General features: G+C 38.0%; 1 protein-coding gene across 2 annotated transcripts in view; it reads left to right on the top strand.

Annotated features, from left to right (window-relative positions):
- sema3aa (sema domain, immunoglobulin domain (Ig), short basic domain, secreted, (semaphorin) 3Aa) overlaps window positions 1-27,862 on the top strand; it is an 89,358-nt gene that overhangs the window by 47,728 nt on the left and 13,768 nt on the right. Inside the window, exons 1-6 of one of the 2 annotated variants that reach the window (XM_067427028.1) lie at window positions 1,057-1,584; window positions 18,367-18,527; window positions 19,594-19,656; window positions 25,281-25,400; window positions 25,905-25,998; window positions 26,098-26,217. In XM_067427028.1, the coding sequence (XP_067283129.1) occupies window positions 1,473-1,584; window positions 18,367-18,527; window positions 19,594-19,656; window positions 25,281-25,400; window positions 25,905-25,998; window positions 26,098-26,217 (670 nt within the window). In that variant the 5' untranslated portion in view covers window positions 1,057-1,472. Of the gene's footprint in view, window positions 1-1,056; window positions 1,585-18,366; window positions 18,528-19,593; window positions 19,657-25,280; window positions 25,401-25,904; window positions 25,999-26,097; window positions 26,218-27,862 lie in introns of those variants that run through there. The other variant, XM_067427029.1, reaches the window with a different exon arrangement.

Here is a 27,862-nt window from a genome sequence, read left to right as displayed (position 1 = left end):
GGGGTGAAAAATCGCACATTAACACCTCTGTCTATCAGAGGCTTTGTTACAACAAGCAGAGAGTGAGTGAGTGTTAAGAATGCAGGATAGTCTAGCTGTAGACTGGCTCGATGTTTCACTTTTGATTTGTTTTCAGGATTATCAATACATTGTAATTACTTGCTTCATATTATAGAAAGGCTGACGTTGGTTTATGGACACCAAAGAGGAACTTATTTCTCACAATGACAAAAAGAGAAACGCCTTAAAATAGCAGAGCACTTATTTATTTATTAATATACAGAGAGAGAGAGAGAGAGAGAGAGAGAGAGAGAGAGAGAGAGAGAGAGAGAGAGAGAGAGAGAGAGAGAGAGAGAGAGAGAGAGAGAGAGAGAGAGAGAGAGAGAGAGAGAGATAGATAGATAGATAGATAGATAGATAGATAGATAGATAGATAGATAGATAGATAGATAGAGAGAGAGATAGAGAGATAGAGAGATAGATAGAGAGATAGATAGAGATAGATAATTATTTTAATAATATATTTTAATCTATTAATATATTAGTACTGAAATCTAATAGATACATAGAAACATATACAGATAGACAGATTTTATTAATCGTTATTTTACTAATATTTGTATAAACTATATTACCCAAATCTTAAATTTTAAATCTAGGTATATCTAATATCTTACTTATTTAGCATTATTTTACTTTATTAATATTTTATTTTTTCTCCAGAACACTTCTAGGCAAACATACTGTACAGACAGGAATATTTTAGTGGCTAGGAATCTGATGAAATATGAAGGTCTGCCAGAAAGCCAAAAAGGAGAGAGCAGCTGGGAAGACAATGAATTGAAGGTGCAGCGTATAAGCAATGCAGAAAAGAAGGACACAGACCGAGCAAGCAAACCTTTGCAGAAGAGTCTATCGCATACCTCTCCTTTCAGCTCCGCTCCCTCGTTCAACCCCCTCCTCCCCCTTCAGCTGCTCCCCCTCCCTCCTTCCCTCTCCTTCCCTCCCCTCATGCGCTCCGGTGGATGGTGTACTTCTCTCTCTCCCTCTCATTCAGGCTGAGCCGTGGACACAAGCAGAAGCAGTCTGTGAGAGTGTGTGTGAGTGTGTGTGCGCGCGAAGACAGAGCGGAGAGGGTCTGCCGGATCCCTTACTGAAACTCTACCTCTCCCACAAACACAGAATCCCACTCTGCGATTCTCCCCACCTGTGTCCGAGAACGCATCCCAGAGGAGTACACCTTTACCCCCACGACCGGTGAAACGCCCCCCGCATGGAGCCATGTGAACCCCCGTCTCCTGTCTCTCTTGGGATCTGATTTCGGATTGCCTCCTTGGGGAGAAGCTCCAGGCGCTGGATCTTTTGAAGTAAGGAGGGACCCCGAAGATCTCGGCTATCCCAGAGGGAAGCACTTTGCTCTGGGCACTGTGGGCTACAAGCCCCCCTGGGCTGGAGGCCAGCGCTCCAGCACCATGGATTACCTAGTTGGGATTTTTCTGCTGTTGTGTGGGGTGGCTTTACCTGGAAGAGTTGCACCCCAGCACACCAAAGAGAATGTGCCCAGACTCAAGCTCTCTTACAAGGGTAAGTTTTGCAACCAGACCCATCGCTATTTCGTATTGCACACAAACCTTTTTTATTCTTATTACCCATGGTATACCTATGCATACTCTCAAACTTAACTCTTATTTGTGTCTTTATCATTATATATATATATATATGACTTTTGCCAGTCACTGTTGTTTAATTCCTTTCTAGCCTCTCTCGCTCTTGCATATGATTTATTCTCATTTTGCACTGACAGATTGTTTCCATGTGGTGTTTCTGCATGTATTGGCTCTTCTACATAATTCTTCCAGTGCACTGTCCTATCGCTCTAAACTCTGGTACCTCGTCTTATGGTTTGTGAACTAGGAATGAGGTATCGTGAGTAATGACTCTGCAATTGCGGCCAGAAATCTAATTTCTCTTGCCTCCAAATTGATTTTACAGCAATCCTTTAAAGTATTGTGGGTTCAGTACAAGTTAAACTCAGTCGGCAGTGTGTATATTAGCACTAAAACATTATTTTGAGACAGTACTTGTTTTCTTTGGGGAAGAAAAAAAGAATAAAACAAGGTTAAAGTGAAGCACTTACAATGTTAAGTGAATGGGGCCAGTTTTTGGATGATTTTAAAGCTTCTAATTTATATAATTATATATAAAAGCTCCTGTATTATTAGAACTATAAAGCTGTCTAAATAAATTTCACAGTCATTTTAGGATGTATTGCATTCTATCGTCATGGCAACAAAGTTGTAAAATTAGATGTACTACACAGAAAAGACTGCTAAGTGTTTTCACACAACAATCATGTTAACATGTATTATTTATGCCTTTTTATGGTTATGGATTGGCCCCGTTTCGATTGCAAGTTGCTCATTGTAACCCAGAATTTTGGCTTTTTAAAAGAAAAGGAGGAACCAGTGGAACATTATTTGGTGTTAATAAACATATGCCTCACGTGTCACAAATGCGTTTATTAGCTTTGTCACAATCTTCAATCTTATATTGGCATGTGAACACACTCCAGACACAAGTATGCATACTCATACTTGCACACATTGTATATTTTGAAGCATGATTCTCGTACTGTACTCTGTGTTGCATTTGAAGGCTCTGGTGATGCTGGCCGCTATGCGTGAATGGTGGTAGCGGCAAACATGTTATTCTCCGGGCTGTGCTATTTTATAGGAGACAGCTGAGAGATCCAGACTATAGCAGCCTCTTTGTAACCCAGAGCTTTCATCTCTCACGGAAATAAGCGGCAACATTTTTGGCATATTTTGGGCTGTTTCCCTTTTTAATGTAAGCTTAGCAGGCTTGCTGTGGTTCTTTGTTCAGGAACATGACCAAAAGTATACGCATCAGTGTGTGGCGGTGATCTCTCTCCCTCATTTGGTAAATATAGCCTTCTGTTCTGTCGGTGAATCTGTGCTTCTGGTGTGTTGATTGTAAGGTCTGTGTGTGGCACGGGTTTACCCCACCAGGGTCCGTTTAACGCCCTCTCATTTCTTTTATAGAGACAGAATGAAGGAGGAGTGAAAAAGACGATTTATTTTTGCCTGAGAATGTGTTGTTAAGAAGGAGAGCGAGGATTTAAGTAACCAATTGTTGCTCTGAGCATCAGCATCTGCTGTTTAACTTGAAGAGGAAAGGAGAATTAAATATAAAAAAGATGCAGGTCCACCTGTGATCAATCACATGCTTCTCTAAGTTAATACTGTTGTGCTTGGATGGCCCAAAGCATTGTGGGAAAACAGTCTTGCATTGCGTCATTACAATGATTTCCAAACTTATGCCACCTGTGCACTTTATGGCTGTTTTCTCTGATTCACATTAGAGTCTTGCGTATGTCGTAAGTTAACAGATTTAGATTTAGTTCGATCTACAGATGCATTGGAAAAAAAAACTGAAAACGTTGGCATACACAAAATAAATTGTCAATGTCAAATTGGTCCCCATTGGGTAGGGTACGTTTTTTTCCCTCAAAATCCTGAATCCTGTTATGCTGCATCCTAACCAGACATTTGCAATGATTGTGAAAATGCTGTGTGACGATAGATGATGAAGTTTAATGAACACCTGTGGAACAGGATTTCGGACCACTGATATTTCTATATGAACATGGCAACTACTCAGTGCGACGCTACAGAAACTTGTGACTAAACATTGGACAAAATGTCCTATCGCTAGTCGTTAGCTACGGACTAAAAGATCGCTTTTATCTCTTTTCAATTTATTGCTTTATGCCTGGTTAGGAAATAGTGTTAGGTATTTCACTCAAGTGTGTAAAGATGTCATTTGATCTACAGATACTGTCTAAGCAACAAAACAACACATAGCTATGACTAGTATCATCCATTATTCATTATTTCACCTCATGACTGTCAATGAATAGTTTAAAATGTATGTTTTGTGAGTTTCAAGTAAATATTGTGTAAAAATAAAAGTTTATACTATATGAAGATCAGGATCAGTACAGGTAAAAAAAATACTGATATACCGGTAGTTGACTTATTCGCTCTATATATTGTACAATACATTTTTTGTTATTGGATAATTGTGAGTGAGACCTATGTGTGCCCTACTTTATGAGGGCAAAATGTCTTCACAAAAATGTCAATTTCTTGTAAATTGTCTTGTAAATCATACTGTTTGTGATGCTTTTTGAAAATGTAAAAAACAGAACGTTTTCTGGGATGGGTCAGTTTAGTGTATGGCGATAAAAGATACAGATTATACAGTATAAAAACATTATGTACAGATGAAACCACAATGTGTTCATGTTTTTTCTATTCTGGTGGGGACTTCAACCTGAATGCACACAGACTCATGGAGACTAAATACACTCTAAAAAATGCTGGGTTAAAAACAACTCAATTTGGGTTGAAAATGGACAAACCCAGAAATTGGGTTATTTGACTGGGTCCATTCACTGGGTTCAAACAACCCAATTTCTGGGGTTGTCCATTTTCAACCCAGCTTGAGTTGTTTTTAACCCAGCATTTTGTATAGTGTACTAAATTGAGTTTCCCATGCGAGAACAAGATTATAAATCTAAGTTTTTTTTTTTTTTTTTTTTGAAAATGTAAAAATGCAGAAAGTTGTGTGTGATGGTTATGTTTAGGGGTAGGGTTAGGGTTAGTGTACGGGGACAGAATATACAGTTTGTACGGTATTAAAAACACATTAGGTGTATGGAGAGTCCCCACAAAGATAGTGAACCAGACAAGTGTGTGTCGTGTTTGTGTGTGCGAGACAGAAATGTTTCTGATGTGTTTTTAGCCAACAAGATGTGTGAGAATGGAGGCAGGCTTAGATAATTAGACACCTGGCCATGGTGATAGAGGTGTGTGTATGTGTGTGTGTGCGTGCGTGTGTGTGTGTAACGGAGAGACATAGTCCACAGGTGCTTGATGGCTCTTTTGATGCTCTGCAGTATGACAGATCGCTGTTCACACCCACACAGTGTCTGAGTGTTAAAACGAGAGAGAGGAAGAGAGGAAAGGATGGAGGAAGAGTGGCAAAGAGGGAGCGGGAAGGGAAGAGAGTGGCTGTTTTAATGAAGGCGGTGGGCAGACAGTAGTTGGCCAGGAGAGGATAGTCGTTAAGTGAAGTGTCATTCATTCTCACTCCCCCCTGTGAATGCAGCATAGTAATTAAGCCAAATAAACGCGCAGACATGCTCTCCAGAGACGCACACTTGAACGAGCGCCGAGAAAGGGGGACGGATATCGCTTTCTCACACGCAGATTCATCAAGAGTTGCACATAGAGTTTGCAATTCCGGGCCGCTTGCAGTCGTGCCGCCTCCGGGGAGGCCAGTCGGACAATCACAGACGGAGAGATCCATCTTAGTTGTTAAATGATGGCCGAGTGATAGATTTTCCTCTTCGTTTCCCCTCCCTGTAATTATACCGGCGCTATGTCTTCACTCTATTCCCCTCGTATGTTTTAAACTAGCATTGGTGAAAATTGCTCTTGTCAGGGCTATCAGCGGCCGTTCATCTGTCAGTACTTGAGGAGGCTTGTGGGATAGGCCTTCACATGCTTGTCAGATGCTGCCGGGTTGCCTTTCGGATCTCAGACTTGTGGTTACGAGGTTGTGAATTCACACTACAGGATTAGTGGTGGGTTACAGGGCCCATGTGTGCCCAAAACCCTGCATAAATACCATCTGAGATGCCAGATTAGGGTGGAGGTGGCCGGTGCATATGAAGACACTGCCCCCTGCAGGTGGCAGCGTGTGGACTCTCGCCTCTAATAGGGGGGTCCCTTTATAAAAAAGGCCATCCTGCCGTCGTCACACACTGATAAAATGGGGCATCAGGGACTTTGAAGTGCTTGTGAAACAACCTGATAATTACTCACTACCGCATAATTACCAGGCTTCCCATTTCATTACCCTGCCCCATGGCCTCCTGGGATTGATTGGGATGGGCGACACTGGGACGACGAGAGACTGCGTGTCGTCGGAATTCATCCTAAATCTTCCGAAATAGACACTCTGCGCCCAACCGCACTGGACGCAGACTGGAGGCATCCTATAATAGCGGGCTGTTCTCTGGCTGCCGGGTGAAGTGCAAGCTGGCGTCGAGCCAGGGTTTTGGGCTGGATGGGAATGATTATATGGAGAGGCTGGGAATGATGCTGGTTTGTCTTTCTCTCACGGCCTCATCTGCATCCATCTCTTGCCTGTCTCTTTTAACCCTCTTCACCAGAAGTAGATTTCTTTCTCTCACTCTTTCTCGCTTTCATTTTCACATGATTGAGCTACTTTTAAACTGTATAGGCTACTTAATTTACAGTTAAACTATCTTTTAATGAAAATTATATGATATTTTTATATAATTATATTATTTTATAACAATATTACTCCAATTATCTTAAAATATTATATTATATTTATTATAGTATAATAATTATATGATATTACACTATTACATCTATATTATATTACAGAATTTTTTAATTATAAATATTAATAGTTATAAATATTAGAAGAATGTTATTTAGTGAACTGGTGAATTGCTTTTTTTTTTTTTTCCTTATCTTGTTTTGAAATATGAAATGTCTGAAATGATTCACTAAAATGAACTGGACTTCCCAAAGCTCAATATGATAGAGAGACACATTATAAGAGAGGTGTGTTTTAGGCAAACACATTTGAATATTACTTCAATGGTAAATGTGTAGAAAAACAAAAACCAGTGCTATGGTCTGGGTTTACAGACAGGGCTTAGATTAAGCCAGTATTAGGCATTAGTTCAATTAGGAAGTAGCTTTAATAAATGTGCCTTAGAAAAAAAAAAATTACTGATATTGTAATGATCTCAAGACAACACAAAGGCACTGACATATTTTAAGAGATACTAGTGCAAGTTGCTTTCAGTTAAAACAGCTCAAACATTCATTTTAGTCTGGGACTAGACTTAAGCCTTGAGTGTGGAGCTATATCAGTTTTGTTATGCTCTGCTGCTTGTTGGAAAAATTAGCTTGTTACTGTTAAAAGCTGCTGCCTATCTATGATTGTGTTTTTCATTTATAGTTCAAATCCTTCCTCTCGTTCACTCTATCGCTCTATTTTGCTCTTTCCTTCTGTCCAGACCGTTGTAAGGAACTCGAAGGTCACCTGAAGTCTTTCTGCTGAATGAATAATTTACTCTGTGTCAGTGGAAAGGCTTCGTCCTTATTGACCTTTTTACAGATCACATCCTGTTGTGTTCAGTCTTCTGTGGACCTTCAGTTGACCCTATTAGATGTTAGACTCCTTTAATGACTCTCAGCACCCACTTGGCTGAGGGATTTGCACATTTAGCTTCCACTTCATAACAAAGATTTATTAATATGGAGTGTTCTTGATTATTCAGATGCTGTGTGTGTGTGTGTGTGTGTGTGTTTACACCTGTGTGTCACATGTTGTGTATTAGATTACTGACTAGATACTGAGTGTAGTGTGTTGCACCTGTTATTGAATTTCAGTGGTGTCCTTTGACAAGCGTTTCCAGACGAGTCAAACTTTGTAGACAACTTGCTTGAGTTTATTAGTGCATTATTGTAAGTGTGTGTGTGTGTGTGTGTGTGTGTGTGTGTGTGTGTGTGTGTGTGTGTGTGTGTGTGTGTGTGTGTGTGTGTGTGTGTGTGTGTGTGTGTGTGTGTGTGTGTGTGTGTGTGTGTGCTTGTTTGCTTGTCAATGCTCTATTACTATATAGACTATATATATAGTCTATGCAAGTTTATTTGTATAGTACATTTCATACACAATGGCAATTCAAAGTGATTTACATAGAAATTAATTAAAATAGTGATAACATGCATAAGAAAAAAAGAACACCACGTGTAAGAATTAAAATAATATATATATATATATATATATATATATATATACACACACAGGTGTATAAAATCAAGCATCTAGGCATACAGATGCTTCTACAACCAATTGTGAGAGAATGGGTCGCTGTCAGGAGCTCAGTGAATTCAAGTGTGGTAGCATGATAGGTTGCCACCTGTGCAGCAAGCCAGCAGGCCACCTTTTCATTCTTGAAATGTCCTCACTACTAAATATTCCATGGTCAACTGTTAGTGGTATTATAATAAAGTGGAAGCAATTGGATCAACAGCAACTCAGCCGTGAAGTGTTAGGCCACATATAAATCACAGAGTGGGGTCAGCGCATGCTGAGGTGCATGGCGTGCCGAAGTCGCCAACTTTCTGCATTCAACAGCTACAGACCTCCAAACTTTGTGTGGCTTTCAGATGAGCTCAAGAACAGTGCTTAAAGAGCTTCATGGGATGAGTTTCCATGGTCAAGCAGCTGCATCCAAGCCTTACATCACCAAGTGCGATGCAAAGCGTCGGATGCATTGGTGTTAAGCACACAGCCACTGGACTCTGTGGAGTGACGAATCACGCTTCTCTGACTAGCAATCTGATAGACGAGTCTGGGTTTGGTGGTTGCCAGGAGAACGCTACTTGTCTGACTGCATTGTGCCAAGTGTAAAGTTTTTTTCTTCAGGGGTTGGGCTTGGCCCCTTAGTTCCGGATTAATAATGGAATGTCATGAAAGTTCATGTGCATGTTAAGGTAGGCGTCCCAAAACCTTTGGTAATATAATGTATATACACTCTTAAATTTTATTTATTTTTTTATGTTCATTTCCAGAATCGGTCGATGGTAGTTTAGAAGAACTTTTAAATTTAGCTTTTAATTTTTAATTTTATTTTTAACACTCTATAAACTATAAACTTGTTCCGATTTAATGCTGTTAGAATAATTTGTGTTACAAATTTACAGGTTGTCTTAGTAACAACCAGTCATAAATAGACTGATAGATATATATCTCACAAACCTAAACTAGCCTTTTACAGAAAAGATTTCCAGATCTTTTTGAACTCTAGCAACATCTCTGACCGAGTGAGTCTGATTCTTACTAACTTATGAGTGAGTTTGAAGCTGTTTCGTGAATTTTTTTTTTTTTGACTGACTCAGAATCAGTTCATAGTCACTTGTTCGCAAATCGGACATCACAGCTCACGCTAGGTATACTCTAACAAGAAGTAATTAAACAAAGACACATTTAGACAAAACACAAAGCTTAACACTATATTTCACACATTTTTGTTGCATATGTGTCCATTTTATTTGCAATCTGGAATCCCTGCCTGCGATATTTCTGTCAGTTTCTGTACATTTTTAGATTGAACCTACAAATGAAGTAAGAATTTTATCATATAAAAAATTACATCACCTTTAAGAAGAATAGCGGTAAATAAAAAATCTGTATATGAATTATTTTTCAGCACTTTGCCTCATGCTTTCCTTCTTGTCAAACTCCTGTCTCGGCTATTTATTTTACTGTCATTTTATCTTTGGCTGTCACTCTCGCTCTGTGTACATGTGCTGTTTTGTATGTCATCTGGAGCTGTGAAGAGTAGATTGTGCTTTCTCTGCACGGTCTGTGGCCGGAGGCCAGTTTTAAACAGACTCTGTGGTTCACCCGTCATGTCGCGAGCAGATTCAGGGGTAATTAAACGGTTCCACATACTCTCCCCTCTCTCTGTGGAACGGGGCAACACAGGAATCTCATGTGGTCACGCGCAAATTCTGTGTTGCAGTCTACAATGGATGAGGCTTTTTTTGTGGCGCACATAGACAGACTTTTAGACTTACACTGAACGGAACAAAAGAAATCATGAATGTGCATAAATGTAACACCAATGACTTCACTGGCTTATGTTTTTAACCTAAAAATGAATTCTGTTTAATTAGACCTCTTGTATTTTGGAAGAGCTTCATTATTTTAATAAATTATAACCATTATATGGATAGTCTTAAAGGGATAGTTCATGGAAAATGTGTCTCATTAGTTATTATTTTCTCAGCTTTATGTTGTTCCAGTCCTACGCTTGTTTTTCTTTTGTGGAAGATTTTAATAAAATATGTTTTTTAAATATTTTTATTAAATTAATATAAATGAAAGCTTTCAATATTTAAAAATAAAACAAAAGCACCATAAAAGTGTTCTAAAAGTCATCCATTTGACACTTTATTCCAAGTGTATATTAAGTTGTACAAAAACATTGTGTAATGTGACTAAAATATGTGAATAACTAAATGTGAATAAAAGCCTAAATTCAATCTATTCATCATATAAAGTGATCAAGTCTCTTAAAAAATGGACTAAACTGCTCAGTTCATATGGATTAGCTTTATGATCTCTTTTTACTTTTAAATTAACTTTTTGAAGTGTCAAAGTTGTGATGGAGGGAAAGAAAGCTCTCAGGTTTCATCAAAAAGATCTTCATTTGTGTTCCAAAGATGAACGAGAGTCTAATGGGTTTGGAACAACATGAGCAGATCGGTTTTGTGACTCTGATAAATGAATGTAAAATGAATGAATTGGAAAGAATGGACATTAGACTTTGATGAACATACTAAGGGAGTGTGTGTCAAGATTTTTTCAAGTAAATACATTTCGGGCTGTTCCTCGTGCAAAAGTATCTTATGACTTCATAAGCCTTCAGAATTTCATGTAGGAGTCGCCTGCTTTTTGTCTTCTCCTAGATTTACAATCCCAGTCCTCATTCACAAAGAAAAGAGTCGCCAGGAAATTCTTTAAAAATTCACATGGTTTTGGAAGGACATGAGGTTGAGTAAATAATGACACCATTTTCATTTTTGGGTAAGTTATTCCTTTAAGCTAAACAAATTCATCATTATAAATGCCACGTGTGGCAGACATCCGTCTTTTCCTCACCGTTTGGCTTTGTTCATGGAAATTTGAGGCGGTTGTCTGTGACATAAATCATCAGTTCGTACAGAGGCGTCTTTTATTAAAACTAATGTGCTTAAAGAGATTTGACACCGCGATTATGTTTCCTGTTGGTGTCACAGGAGTCAAATATTGGCCCGTGGGTGTCAATTCGCTCTCGGCAGACCTTCACTAGCTGTCAATCGAGCAGATTGAGCTCTCATAGGCCAAGATCCAGCAAGGTTACTGGGGCAACTTACCAAAACTGCAACCGGTTGCATGCGAGAGCAAGTTAAAATGAAGCGAAACTACAGGCGTATTCATATTCCACGACTTAAAGCAATATGCGAAACAGCGTGTTAAGCAAATCTCTGTTTCTAAAATCTAGGTTCTCTCAAGCACAAAACCGACAAGACCGAACCACACACTTAGCCCATTGAGACAACAGAGAGAAGGAGAACTTTTGCCAAAACCGTGTCAAGAACGACGACGTGTGTTTTGAAGCACGCCATTGTTCTGGCTTAAATAAACAGGTAGCGCCCAAAACCATCTGCAGCACTCTTTCACTTTTTTATTCCTTCTTTCCTCACTTCCCTTGCTCTCTTGGGGCAGCTGGTAGCCTGAGGCAGAGCTAAAGCACAGTGGCAGCAGCATGCGCGTGCACACACACCCACACATTTTCTCATTCCTCGAATACAGTACACACACCTAGACTCACAGATGCAGAGATGCTCAATCATACATGACATTATGACCACTGACCACTGACCTTGAATACAGTACACACACCTAGACTCACAGATGCAGAGAAGCTCAATATGACCACTGACAGGTGAAGTGAATCACACTCACTGATTATCTCTTCAGCACCTGTAGGTGGGTGGGATATATTAGGCAGCAAGTGAACATTTTGTCCTCAATGTTGATGTTTTAGAGCAGGAATGGGCAAGCGTAAGAATTTGATCGAGTATAAAGGCATAAATTGTGACAGCTAGACGACTGGGTCAGAGCATTGTGCAGAGCTGCAGCTCTTGTGGGGTATATGCAGGGGTCAATATCCATCAAAAGTGGTCCAAGGAAGGAAAGGGTCATGGGAGAAGGGTCCAGCTGCAGCTTTGGCGTTCCCGTCATGAAACAATAACGCCTATTGGGCGCTCCTGGTAGCGTCTCTTCAACCAATCGCGATGAGTTTCTCAATGCACATGGGTGTGATGTCATATGCGTTATTTTTCCCCCCAAACCAGTTCAGTGGAAATGCCCTGCAACCGATTCTAAACGTTTCATTGGCCATGTCAATCACAATAACGATTGCCTACAACCAACCCTGATCCCTAAACCTACCCATCACAAGAAACATTCTGCGTTTTTACATTTTCAAAAAACATCATTTAGTACGTTTATAAATCCATTTACATTGTGGACAAACACACACATAATTGTTCGTTTCGGCGAAGACATACAAGCGGATTCACATGCGGGGATGATGGATCGTTTAGATGTAGACTAGATTCACGTGGAATCACACGGCGTAGACATGTTTGTAGGTTTGATAGTTCAAAATCCACACAGATAACATGCCACTTGGAAAGACGCCAACTTTAGAAAGTGGCGTGTAACTAACTAGCGAATGTTGGAACATATTAATCCAGATGTTGACAGCTAGCAGTTCAGCAGAAGAGGCGAAGAAGTAGAAGGGGGTGTTCCAGTCTGCGAAAACGGTAACCCCCACCAGCACGATAACGCCCATTTGGGGCCGCAAGTTGGATAATATTGGGTCCTGGGTGACCAAGGCTCATTGATGCACGTGGGGAGAGAAGGTTGCCCTGTGTGTTCCAATCAAACAGAAGAGCTACTGCAGCTCAAATTGCTTAAGAAGTTAATGCTGGTTCTGAAAGAAAGGTGTCAGAATACACAGTGTACCACAGTTTGTTGTGTATGGAGCTGCATAGCCGCAGACCAGTCAGGGTGCCCATGCTAACCCCTGTCCACTGCCGAAAGTGCCAACAGTGGGCATGTGAGCATCAAAACTGGACCATGGAGCAATGAAAGATGGTGGCCTGATATAATAAATCATGTTTTCCTCTACATCACATGGACGGCTGGGTGCATGTGCACCGCTGACCTGGGGAACACATGGCACCAGGATGCACTATGGGAAGAAGGCAAGCCGGTGGTGGCAGTGTGATGCTTTTGGCAATTTTCTGCTGGGAAACCTTGAGTCCCGCCATCCATGATGTTACTTTGACACATACCACCTACCTAAGCACTGTTGCAGACCATGTACACCTTTTCATGGAAACGGTTTTCCCAGGTGGCAAACACGCTTGCTTGAATAATATTGTATATTAATAAGTATAAGTTTTCTTCATGTCTAGAACTAGTCCTTGTTTTTTGGGTGATTTTTGGAGCAGTTTGTAATGTTAATTTTTTTAAAAAGGCAATAAATTCCTTCATTTGCTGTTTGTTTAGTTGTTTTTGAACACAAGTTTTTAAAACATATAGTTTTGCTCAACGTTATTTTATTGATGTATATAGTAGAGACCGGACATAAAATGATGAATTGAAATGGGATGAAAAAAAGTGAACCATAACCAAACTTAAACTTACAATGGCTCCAACCTGTACAGTTTCTGTGTTTTAGAATTTTAGGTTTAGAGTTGTTAGTTTTACTTTGTATTGATATTTGGTTTTCTTATCTTATTTTTGAGTTTCATTTGTTAAATCTCTTGGAAACAACTGAAAATGTTACTGTGTATAAATAAATTGTATGACAGGCTTTGCTATGATATATAAAGTGCTGACAGCTCACTTCTCAGTCTGCAGGACAGAGAGACTGAGAAAGAGAGAGAGAAACTTTTTTAAGCTTCCTTCTCCTTTAAAGCTCACACTTCATTTACTTTAAGCTTCTATCCAAGTTGATGTATCCCCAGATTGTGTGTGTGTGTGTGTGTGTGTGTGTGTGTGTGTGTGTGTGTGTGTGTGTGTATGTGTGTCTGTCTGTCCGTCTGTCTGTCTGTATTCACGGATGATCTGACTACCTTTTGTAATGGTCTTGCCAAGGCAGCATTTTAGAAAGAAAAAAAAGCCTTGTCTTCAGAGTTCATGCACCAGTCCCTCACTTTGAGCTGGGAAATAGTGAAACTGCCAGACGTGGCCGTCAGATCTTGAGCCAGAATGGCAGGAGAGTGAGGCTTTGGAGAACTTTACCTAACGGGAGTAATAGAGAGACTGGCAGAGAAAAAGAAGGCTAAGAATAAGAATATCTGGCACATGTAGAGATGCAAAGACTAGATGAGTTAATATACTTAGCCTGGGGAGAGTAAAAAGAAAGATGAGATGAAGTCTCTTTCCAGGATGTTCTCTCAGGCCTCCCCTTAAGTCTGGCGAAAGCAAATCAGTGTGGCTTTCTTTTATTTCCTGAATATGCGCTACATTTAACTAATAATATTTCTTATTGAATATTTTAACCACTAGCGTCAGCAGGCAGAATTGAATAATTTGAACCTTCTTTCTCAAACACTCACTCAATTGACAGTTTTTTTTGTTTTTTTTAAAGACTGCGTGTTATTGATCTTATTGTGAATTATTCATCATGCAAATATTTATTTTACATTGCGACTCTGAGATTTTCTGGGTTCTGGACCAGTATAGATGGTTTTTCTTAATAGGCAGTGCTTTGTATCTTATTGACCTATGAAGAATGCTAGGTATTAATTATTAAACGGCTCTTTGGGATACTTGATTCTGATTGGTCAGTTGCAGCATTCTGCTTTTAAATGTTTTTGTATAGAGTTTTGCAGTCTACTAGAGATTGTTGACTCAGAGAATTGATTTCTCGCATAGCTGTGCTATAGTTTTATATCTCTTGTATCACTCTGTTGCCTCTGTCTTCTTCTCCATTTATTTATTTGTTTGTTTGTTTGTTTGTTTGTTTGTTTGTTTGTTTGGCAAGTACATTACCTTTCGGATGTTTGGGGTTGGTAAATTTATGCTCACCAAGGCTGCATTTATTTAATAAAAAATATTGTAAAAACAGTAATATTGTGAAATATTATTACAGTTTACAATAGCTGCTTTTTGTTTTAATACACTTAAAAATGCAATTTATTCTTGCGATGACAAAGCAAAATTTTCAGCATCATTACTCACATGATCCTTCAGAAATCATTCAAATATGCTGTTTTGCTGCTCATGAAACATTTATTATACAGTATCATACAGTTGAGTTGCTTAATATTTTTGTGGGAAGAGTGTTGCATGTTTTCAGGATTCTTGAAACAATGAAAAAGTATTTGTCATTATTATTATTATTATTATTATTATTATTATTATTATTATTATATGAAGTGTGTCTGCATAAATGCAATCATCCATACTGATATTTAGTATAGTGTCTCTTTTTTCACTTGTTTGATATTGCTTAAAGGGATAGTTCACTTTAAAATGAAAATTCTGTCATCCTTTACTCACCCTCAAGTTGTTTCAAACCTGTATGAATTTCTTTCTTCAGCTGAACACAAGGGAAGATATTTTGAAGAATGTCAGTAACCAAACAGTTAAGTGGAACCATTGACTTCCATAGTATTTTTTTTCCCCTACTATATGGAAGTCAATGGTTCCAGGTAACTAATTGGTTACTGACATTCTTCAAAATATCTTCCCTTGTGTTCAGCTGAAAAAAAAAATTAATACAGGTTAGAAACAACATGAGGGTGAGTAAAGGATGACAGAATTTTCATTTTAAACTTAAGTGAACTATCCCTTTAAAGGTATGATTCACCCAAAAATCTTTTTACTCAACTAGAAGTTGTTGGAGTTTATTTATTATGTTGAACACAGAAGAAGATATTAAAAAAACAAACCAAAAAAAAACAAGGTAATCAAACAGTTGACAGTAGCCATTGACTTCCATAGGAAATAAATGGAAGTCAACAGCTACTGTGAGCTATCCTGTTCAATCCCTTCAGGGTGAAAGAAGTCCCCTCTGTATGTTTCCCTTACATAAAAGAGAACATGCTCAATATTCTGAGTTTGTCACACAGGCCTTGAAGTATATGGATATTACTTGTGATTGTTTAATGAAACTCTCGTGTTAGAAGCAGAGAATGAATTCAGAAGGAACGGACGGACTGAACTGTGCCCGTTCTGCACTCGGCCCTGTGGGAATGCTGTTCTACATTTGATATGCAGTGCTATTGACACAGGCAAAGGAAGGATGGTCTGTTTCTCCTTAACGCTTTTCCTTGCTCGCTCTCCTCCTCTCCCACCACCACACAGATGTCCAGAATCTTAGCGGGGAGAAACGCAGATGGCTACTATAGGAGCGGATTGATCTGGGCTCTGGAGAGGGGCTGCAGTCTTTGTATGTCACTGTTGATTATGATTTCGTGTGCTTGTTGCAGAAACGTTGCAGAGATGTTGACCTCACCCTCTCCCATGAGCAGATGTTCTGGCTGGTGGCTCCGGCGAGCTCTTTTCCAAGTCATTTCTCTCTTTCACCTCTTTCTTATCATTCTCACTTCATCTCCTCTGCACTTTTTTTGCCTTTTGCCTTCCCTTACTTTTATCCAACCTTGTTTCTTTGCTCACTGGGAGAGTGACAAATTTGGCAAGACTTTGAGTCTCAGGTCATTATATTTTCACAGTGTCTGGTGAACAGATCGTTTCTTTGGCTGTATCTTCTATAACAACAACTGCAGTTTTACTTGATTAGTTATTCCTCTGATCCGAGTTACTAAGATTCCAAATAAAGCAGTACTAATTTGCTTATGCAATCTAACAAACTGCGTGTGGTCTTTTGTGAGTGTATTGTGGGTGATTTACTCAGAATAATAGTTAGAATAAGCCAGACACCCATATTTAAACGAGGCTTTTAGTGCTAGTGCTGAAAGATGTAGTTCTCAGCAAACTATAGTTTGTTAGTCACTCAGATTTTTGTGTTCTTCTTTACTACACACAAATGTTAAATCAGGTCATCTGGCTTCATATAGCCAAATGCATTAAGAACTATAAAATGTATTGTATATACCAATATGTTTAACTCTTTCCCCGCCATTGACAGAATATCATGTTATGTTATAAGGTGGGGGTGGAGGGGAAGGGTTTACACATGCGCTATTACACATCTTCTGAAAGAGTGCTAAATCTCCTGATCAAACCATATAAAGAAGGTGCAGAAACATGTAATCTATTATGTAATCATATGCATATGTAAAATAACATCATCATCATCAACATTAAACAGCATATAAATCAAAGCTGCCTGATGTTACTGAATGAAATATCGACCCAGAATAAGCGATAGAGCTGTGCAAACTTTGGGGTGTTGATGGACTCAAGCTACTCCATCCATGCTTTGACCTTCATTCTGAATTGGATCCAGACATAGTCTTTAACAAAAATGTGATTTTCTCAGCTTGCTCAGCACAAAATGAGTATTAATAAAAAAAAAGATTCAATTTTTTTTTTGTTTAAAAGCAAGGGCTCTGTTCTTTCTTTTGATATATTGCATGTTCAGATATTTCTGGGGGCTATGAAAATTTTGTGAAAATTATCAAAAATGCTGGCGGTGGCTGAGCTGAGAGCTGTTCTGTTACCACCTTAAACCCAGCACACACACACACACAAAAGTGTGGGTTATCCAGCCATGTCTTAACCTCATATAAATTATTATGTGGTTCAGCCAGTCATGCACCTGATTAGATCCTTGTGATTGAATCATGCAGTGTTCTCCTCAGCAACTTTCATGCTATGGTTGAAAAGATACAGATGTGGTCCACTGACCATAGAGGTGATTTTAAATAAATTGTAACTAAACACATGACTACTGTTGTTTCCCAAAGAAGCGGAAAGTGCCACAAATTGTTTTTGTAACTCTGTCCCTGCCAGCATAAAAAAAAAGAAAAAGTTGCCAGTGCCACAGTCAGCTTTTTTTGTTTTGTTTACCATTTTCACAAAAAATGCATGACCCCCAGAATATTTTGTTGTACCTGAACATGCAATATATATATAAATACTTTTTTAAAAATAAATGTTTAATTCTATCTTCATGCATACCTTTTATCAACACTTGAATGTAGGCAAGTTTCATACAAAAACAATATTTTAAGCAACAAAAAGTCTGGATCCGATTCAGAATGATGATCAAAACATGAATGGAGTAGATCTAGTCCATCAACACCCCCAAAGTTTGCACTGTCCTGTAGCCCATCTGCATTTCATTGAGTAGTGTTAGGCAGTTTTAGATGCGGTTTTATGTTGATGAATGCGTTATTTTACATATATGATCACATTTGATATTGCATGTTTCTGCATCTTCTTTGCATGTGTTTTGATCAGGAGATTCAGTATCTCCAGAAGATGTGTAATAATACCTTATAGCAATGAAAACACGGAAAGCCGTAACATTCCGTCAATGGCAGGGAAAGAGTTAATACAAGTGTACATTTCTGAGCCTACTTGTTGAACTTTCTGCTAAAATGACACAATCTGTTCACTGAAGGAAATATGAATGTAGCCCATTTTTTCGTTCTAGACTTATGTTTGCCTTCTTTTTCCTATTCTCTCTTTCAGAAATGCTGGAATCCAGTAATCTAGTGACTTTCACTGGATTGGCAAACAGTTCAGGTTACGACACGTTCTTGATGGATGAGGAGAGAGGGAGATTACTGGTTGGAGCGGAGGATCATGTCTTCTCTTTTGACCTGGTCAACATCAACAGAGATGTCAAACAGGTGACACTCAACAATAGGTCACCTTGTAGTCGATATGAATGAATGTTATTTTCCTAGACTTTTTGTGAAAGGTTCATCTGTGCATGTTATTTCCAATCAAACAGTTTGTCTCCATAATCAAATGAATCAATCAAAATCTTCCTCAAACCACGTTCCTTTTCTGCTGATGTCACCATTTTTTTTAAAGCAAATCTCTGTTCAAGCCCATTTTTCAGGATCCAAACAAATTCCGCCCAACATTTGTTCTAGTTGAATGTCCTGCTTCACATTTTAGCAATAAAATAGGTTGGAAATGATCATTCATGCCGTTTCCCTCTGTCTACATTCAGCAAGAAAGATTGGTGAGGGTTTTTATGGAGTGTGTCAGCGAAACCCAGGGTCATCAGAGACGTCCATCTCGCTCATATTAGCTTCACAACCCAGATCTGAGTTGACGTTCTCCTTCTTTCCATCTGCCCATTTGATCTCAGCCTCCCTCTGTTTTTCATTCCCAGATCATATCTGCAGCGTAATGCTTCTCTTTCTCTCTCTCAATCGCTCTTTGTTTCTCTCTCTGGATTGCATTACTTTGATTTCCTCTTTCTTTCTCGCGCTTTTATTCTTTCTTTGTCCTCGAGGCTGCAGACCATAGGCTTTATATTCAGTCGTCGTATATTCAGGGTTAAAGCTGGCTTTTATTGAACACACACAAACATGCATACTTCAGCAATGCCATCGTTTAAAGATAAGAACTTGGAAAATTGTCGTAATTAACCAAATTACTTTCACAGACAGAATACCTTAGCAGATGTCAGAGGAAGATAAGGGAGGATAAAAAAGTTTTTGTGCAGGCCTACTAGTGTGTGAATGTGCGATTTTTCCTCATGCTCGTGGGATAAGACGAATGGTAGTTTTTATGCTTTTTCGTCATCGTTGTCACAGATGGAGGTGGCAGAAGGACGGCAGGCAGCAGTCGTTGATTATTTTACAGCCAGGTTTCATGCCGAGCGCCTTAGTCAGTCATTTGCAGTTCATTGTGTTCGCTCCGCACACATTCTCACACCTTCTCTCTTTCACTGTTTTATAGATCGCCTGGCCTGCCACACCTTCCAAACGAGATGAATGCAAGTGGGCTGGAAAAGACCTTGCGGTGAGTGTGGGGCGACAACTTCCTTTCACCTCAAAACTACATCGAACCACAGTAAACGTTTGGGTGTATTTTAGGATGTCATTCACTTCAAAAATATTTAGAAATACACTACCATTCAAAAGTTTGGGTCAGGAAGAAGTTTAGATGGTCAGATGATGAAAAAATGTCTAATTTCCATGAACAAATGTGAAACTGAAAATAATGGTCTATTTTTTTTGAGCAACAAAGAGTAATGATGCTTAAAATATCAGGAATAAATGACATTTTAAAATATATTACCTCTTTCCCTGCCAGTGTTTTTCTAGCCACCACCAAATCTATCTATCTATCTATCTATCTATCTATCTATCTATCTATCTATCTATCTATCTATCTATCTATCTATCTATCTATCTATCTATCTATCTATCTATCTATCTATCTATCTATCTATCTATCTATCTATCTATCTATCTATCTATCTATCTATAAATGTTTTATTCTAGCTTCATTTTATAAACGCTTGAATTTAGGCAAGTTTCATAGAAAAAGCAACATTGTGAACAAAAAGCTTTTTTTCAAAGAATATAATGTACATAAGCAATGCTTTAATCGCTTGTTTCTGCTCATTTTTTGTCTGTGTTTTGATCTGGATTCTCTACTGTGTTGTGTAAACGCCTATCGTATAACAGTGAAAACACGGAAAGCTGGAAAATTCCGTCAATGACAGGGAAACGTCTTATAAATAGCAGAAAATTCCATCAATAGCAGAAAAAAAGTTTCTTGTAATAATATTTTGTAATATTACTGTTTTAACAGTATTTTTATTAAATAAATTCTTTATCAAAAACATTTAAAATCTCATTTTTCAGTTCCATACTTTTGAACAGTAGTGTTATACATACATATTCTATTATATAAATAAATATTAATTCATTTCTGTTAATAGAAAAATATTCTGCAAATTATTTTGGTCAAAATCTGCAGACAAAATGTATATAAATGTTGCTGATTTTATCCAGGCCTATAGCTAGAACTAATACACTGATTTGGACAACCATTGTCAAGAACTTTTTTAAATGTCCAAAGCACCATGAAGATGAAAAATGTTTTGTGATAAGAAGTGTGTACTGAAGAACCTTTACTGTATGTGTGCCTCATGACCTGCATTACTCAGTCCGGGTGTTGCGTGTGCGCTTTGGCTTGATTGATCATGGTTGCTGTTAGCAGTGGAGTTTTGCTTGTGCACATGCTCTTTTTTTCCTCTTGAGAGTGTTATATTCAGTGTTTGGCTCCAGCAACCCTTGGCCTTTCTATAGAACAGAAATGGTTTATTTATCAACCCGGCTTTCACTCCCTCTGTACGTGTGTGTGTGTTGTATCTGATGGTAATTTCACGGCTGGGTTCCCGCTGAGATGGGGGGCAGAAGGGGCACGGGATTATTAGCGATAACTCACTAGACCTACTTCTGAAATATACACCCTTAAATAAAGTCACCTGATATTGCAATGAGGTGCAGGAATCGCGTTGCATTTTGGCACTGGCTGTGAGGGGTTTATTTGGCGTTACATACACAAATTTACCAGTTCAGAATAATGCCGTTTGCATGCTGTGAAAATGTTTGTTCTGGATACAGAGTTGTTGAAAGCTTGATTAGGGTATTACCAGTGCATTTCCCCCTCTGCAAACATAAAGCTCTTCATTCTCACATTTGGCTTGGCCAGACGAGGCAAAAACAAGCCCAGAACGACAGCTGGTGCAACTGCCTCGCTGCTCGGCCTAAACTCTTGGTGTGTTTCATGTGAGATGAGGGTTAAACATTCATAATACTTTACATTTAAATACATCATTTACTGATAATTAGTGGGGTTGTGTTGTGTTTGATGTGATCGGATATCTAGAGGTGAGATTTATGCCATGAATACTCAAGACGGAGATGCTATAGAAAAAAAGTTTAGTGTGAATTTATAGTGTATTGTATTACTGGTTAATAGTTGCTGCATTTTTATTGTAATTTCACAGTAGTTGCTCCATTAAATATTATAATTAAATAACAATTGATATACAGTTTGAGAATTGTGCTGTAGAATAACTATGATTAGCTACAGTAACTTTAGTCAGTCTCTTTTGTATATTCATTGGAATAGTTTCCCAGTGCTTTAGTACTGTTGCGTTAGCACTTCCCCATGCACAGATAAATCATTAATAAATAACTACATATTGTTTGTTTGTTTATTTGATTGAAACTTTTTATTAAAAAAACTTGCTCATTTATTTTGAAGCTGCCTTCACTTTATCATTTTTAAGCTGCTTGTTTTGTAATATTGTTAATATTTACATGTATATAACTGTAATAGTTTTTTGTGTACATATGTTGTATAATTAGGGGCCAAGCATTGCAGGTGTGAAGGCACCTATAGTAATTGTTGGTGTTCTTTTCTTTTTCTGTTTCTTCGTCTTCCACTCTGGAAGTCTATTGCAGCCCAGTGAACCACTTGTGGGAAAGTAATGAAATTTGGCACAAAGATAGAGGTCCGTCTGAACTGTTACCATTGCATATTTGGAGTCTCCTTTATGCTAATAATTTTTTAACCGTAAGGGCATTTTTCGTCATATAAATCTTTCCGGGCATTTAAAATTTTTCTCGTACACTGTTTGTACGAGTTTGACTAAAATCGAATTGTATCATCTCCAGACTGTGCTGACAAAAAGTTATAAAATTTAAGTCGAACTTTTCTCAAATAATGTACAAATGAACAAAGTGCCTGCTAAAATGAACGGGAGGCTATAATATTTTTGGGTATCTGCCAATTTTTATTTTGTCGTAAAATTCTATATTTTACGAGCGCATTGCCGTATCGTTACAAAACTCTCTGCGTCTTCGGCATCATGCCCTGACAGTAGTAAAACAATTGAGGCAGTGCCACCTTGTGGTCAAAAGTTACAGTGAAATTTCCAAAAATGCTAATAACTTTTTATTAAATTACCCTATTATAATGAAACTTAATAGATTCTATGGGTCCTGCCGAGAACATATATTTTGCCATATTTGGCTGAACTTCCTGTCCAACATTTATTTTCACAACATACTTTTTCAAACTACTCCTACACCATTTGTCCGATTTTCACTGAAATCAAATAGCATCGTCTTCAGACTGTGCCGACAAAGAGTTATGGATTTCGTGTTGATAAATAAAACCGTTATCGTATACAACAGCAACAAATTTGAGGCATGATGCCAAAATAACTCTATGGCATTTTGACACCAAAATTTGCATGTCATTTTCACCTTACTCTGACCACACCACATCGCTTTCGTAACAGCACCACCTATTAATCAAAAGTGATAGACCACTAAACCACATTCCTAGTGGTTGTATTTGATTTTCAGATATTTTGCTTAAAATCATCTTAATCATTTACTTGCTCATTGTTGCAGTTGGTCTGATGCTCGCAGCCATGCAGTCATGAAGTCATGCCTTCTTTGTGCTTGGACCCTTAATGGCTGCTTGCGGCTAAATAGCTTGATAGCTTGAAATTTGCTTTACCATTTACCAATTTGTATTGTTTAGAACTTGTTCATTTTGTAGTCTTAAGTTCTTGCTTGTAACTAAATACATTTATTCTGAATTCATTATAAAATGTCAAATCACTATAATAATTGGAGCAAAACATGGCTATTTTTTGATGTTATATGTAATTGTTATAAATAAAATAAAAATCGCTTGCACTGATGTTACAATAGAGTTCTGATATGTGATTGTACTATAAAATACGAATAAGTCATGTAGAATCCTGGTAATATTTCATTATGCCAGATTCACATGAGTGAATCTTATCTGTTCTTTTTAAAAACTGTGCATTAGTTTTGACATTGACAAGCTCTATACTGTTATTATCTTTTCATGACTTCACTCATGTGTGAATGAAATTAGTCACTGCTGTGTTGTTAGTATTGTACATAATTACAGATGTGTCTAAATCATAATCTCCAACATTCTCCTCTTATCTAAAAGGGTATCATATATCTCTCACTCTTATGAAGGAACTCTCGCTTCTTTGCGTCGCAGCTTTTGCCGCTTCTTTATGGACCTTGAAGATAAAACGGCAGGGTTATATGTGTCTAATTACACAGTAGTTACACTGTAATTACAGTACACCACCCAGTTATTACAACTTGAGGTTTGTATACATAGTAAACTGCAAAGAGTGCCAGATCAGCCACCTCTGTCTCACGTGAACGCTGCACTTGGCTCTATCGGAGCAGGCGAGGGCCTTAAAAACAATAACGGCCATGGGAAATTTCAAACATTCCGCCCGGTGCAGGAAGAGATTCATTTTATAGCGCATGTGGAATGATTATGTTAGGAATATACACATTTCCTTTAGCTCGGAAAAGCCATTACACTGACACACTAAAGTGCCTTTGTGTGGGTTGACAGAGATGGGTCACACATGTTTGAGGGAGTGATCTGATTGGCTGCTGTATGGAAGTTGCAGGTGAGGTAGGTCTTTGGTTTTATAAGAGAACCGAATGTGTGGTCACAAAATCTGCTGATGCTGAGTGCTATACAAGCATTTATTATGTGCTTTGAATAGCCTGTACGAACTGAACTGGATGTAATCGAGGGAAACAGGCCTGCATTTATCTGTTCTTCTGTTATGCTTTCATCACACACACACACACACACACACACACACACACACACACACACACACACACACACACACACACACACACACACGCGCGTACAGTGAATAAGAGTGTGTATGCCTTTTTTTGGTGAAACACACACACACACACACACACACACACACACACACACACACACACACACACACACACACAGATGGCAACACCCTTTCCTTTGCTCTTAAATAACAACTCTCATTCAGACAGCCCACATCGGCAGAGACCATCAGTGTTTACACAGATGGACCTGCTTTATTTTCTCAATAGCCGTGGAAAGGTGTGCGTGTGCGCATAGGTGTGTGTTTGTGCTTGCAGTATGTTTATAATATGTCGGTTTATTGTTGTTAAACCTAGCCCTCGCATATTTTGCAATTGAAAGGGAGTTAAAGAGCATTCATTCACATGAAACAATTCACTCATCGGCTTTCACCAACTTATTCAGGCGGCCAAAAGACATGTGCTATACATTTCCCTTTCATCAAAACCAGACACACACTAACACTTTCAGCGCTAATGAGAGTTGGCTGACAGGATATTGAGATGGATAAAACAGGTGGGATCGTCATCAGTCAACCGGCAGGAATTTTAATGACACTAAAAAGCTTAAATATTAGGCTTACAGAGAATATAAATCTCTCATTTATCTATTTATTACAGATCTCGTGTCAATACATTCTCAAAATATGCTTGCAGTATAATCATTCATCATTGATTATAAATGTAACTACTGGATTACAGGAGTTAAGCAGAGCAAGAGAGTCTGAAAGTAAAAAATTATTATATTTGCAGTGTTTCATATTTTACGAGGAAGAGTTCTTGTTTGTATGTGTATATATAGTACTCAAATGTTGTCTATCTAATGTTGTATATCAAATAGTATATCAGCTCATGTTTTAATAGGCTTGTTTCATATTATCTGTTTTTTTAACAGATATTTTCTGCCTTTTTCAGAAAGAATGCTCAAACTTTGTGCGTGTGCTGCAGTCATATAACCAGACGCATATTTACATATGTGGCACCGGAGCCTTCCATCCGATCTGTTCTTACCTGGAGATGGGGAAACGAGCTGAGGTACACAGACCAAATCTCTACATCAGTAATTGGAAAGATTTCTTTTCTTTAATTCAATCTCAGCAACGTAATGGCATTAAAACACACTAATGTGCTCATGCAAATCTCAAAGGCACACTCACCAAACTGTTTAAAAGAATGAAAAGGAAATTGATGGTTTAACCTGTTAACAATTTCAGCCCAGTGAAGTAGAAAATCAGTGCGTCAAAGCAGCAAGTGTGTTATTTAGAAGTGCCGAGATGGCCTTTACATGGTGGAAAAATGTCAGTGAATTTCACGATTTGATCCATGCAAATGAATCATGGCCTGAGTGATGTAAGTTAACAGAAGATAAATTGAATGCTGCTGAGTTTAGAGAGATCCAAATCTACAGTAGTTAAAGGATTTTATGCTTTTCTTCAAAAAACTTTTTTTTTAAGAGTCTCATGATAATGGCACTTTTTGACATTCACCTCTTCATTACCTCATCCTATTACTATTCATGCCTTGTATCCCTTTCCTCAGGACAACATCTTCAGGCTGGATGCCACCTACTTTGAGAATGGACGTGGGAAAAGTCCCTATGATCCAAAGATGCAGTCCTCATCCCTCCTGATTGGTGAGTCAGTCAGAGATGTTGTTGTTTTGGCATGTAATTTTTAGACTCAGCATTATCTGTGGTCTAATAAGAGATTTTATGCTTCTGTACATTTGTCAGATGGAGAACTGTATTCTGGAACATCAGCAGACTTCATGGGACGAGACTTTGCCATTTTCCGAACACTCGGGGCACATCATCCGATCAGAACTGAGCAGCATGATTCCAGATGGCTGAATGGTGAATATTCTGACAAAAATAGTTTTGTGATAGATACGGTTACTGTGATATGAATCAAGTAACTTTTTATGAGTGAGTCACTGCATGAAACATTCAATTAACTTAAAAAATATTGATTCATTTAGGAGTGAATCAAGTGACTGTCATTGACTTAGTCATGCACTGAATCATTCATTCAACTGATTTGTTCAGAAATGCTGATTCATTCAGGAACAATTCAAGTGACTGTCTTTGAGTGAGTCACTGAATCATTAATTCAACTTATTTGTTCAGGAATATTGATTCATTCACTACAAATCAAGTGACTGTCACTGTCTTCAAGTGAGACATTGAATCATTCATTCAACTGATTTGTTCAAAAATACTGATTAATTCAGGATCTAATCAAGTGACTTAATTTGAGTGAGTCACTGAATCATTCATTCAACTGATTTGTTTAGAAATACTGATTCATTCAGGATCTAATCAAGTGACTTAATTTGAGTGAGTCACTGAATCATTCATTCAACTGATTTGTTTAGAAATACTGATTCATTCAGGATCTAATCAAGTGACTTAATTTGAGTGAGTCACTGAATCATTCATTCAACTGATTTGTTTAGAAATACTGATTCATTCAGGATCTAATCAAGTGACTTAATTTGAGTGAGTCACTGAATCATTCATTCAACTGATTTGTTTAGAAATACTGATTCATTCAGGATCTAATCAAGTGACTTAATTTGAGTGAGTCACTGAATCATTCATTCAACTGATTTGTTTAGAAATACTGATTCATTCAGGATCTAATCAAGTGACTTAATTTGAGTGAGTCACTGAATCATTCATTCAACTGATTTGTTCAAAAATACTGATTCATTCAGGATCTAATCAAGTGACTTAATTTGAGTGAGTCACTGAATCATTCATTCAAGTGATTTGTTCAAAAATACTGATTCATTCAGGATCTAATCAAGTGAATTAATTTGAGTGAGTCACTGAATCATTCATTCAAGTGATTTGTTCAAAAATACTGATTCATTCAGGATCTAATCAAGTGACTTAATTTGAGTGAGTCCCTGAATCATTCATTCAAGTGATTTGTTCAAAAATGCTGATGCATTAAGAAATTAATTAAATGACTGTCTTTGAATGAGTCACTGAATCATTCATTGATTCAACTGATTTGTTTAGAAATACTGATGCATTCAGTAACAAATCAAGTGACTGTCCTTGAGTGAGTCACTGAATTAGTCATATGACCATTTAGTTTAACAACATCGATTCATTCAGTAATGAATCACCACTCGTGTGTTACTTGAAAATGCACAGCAATTAATTCTGCTTTGAATTCATACCATGATATGAAATGCAGTATTAGACATGGCACTCACTTGTAACTGATATATTGCTTAAACTCACATCCGTAGTTTGTAAAGTTTGTAAAGACACTGCATATACATGTGCTTGCAAATATGTCTGTTAGTGCATTTTTATAACCTTTGATTTTTGTCTCAGCGCTCAATTTCTATCCTTAGCTGGCTGCTAAAGTCATCACACAGTATATGTTACTTCTGCTAAGCATGTGTCTGCCAAGAGCAAATGTGTAAAATAAATGTAAATTTATGGGTTTTCTTTTGTGCGCACAAGTTTATGTCCCTGCACG

Source organism: Pseudorasbora parva, chromosome 20 (genome assembly GCF_024679245.1).
Source record: "Pseudorasbora parva isolate DD20220531a chromosome 20, ASM2467924v1, whole genome shotgun sequence".
NCBI classification, from domain to species: domain Eukaryota; kingdom Metazoa; phylum Chordata; class Actinopteri; order Cypriniformes; family Gobionidae; genus Pseudorasbora; species Pseudorasbora parva.
This window is presented reverse-complemented; position numbering and strand designations above follow the sequence as displayed.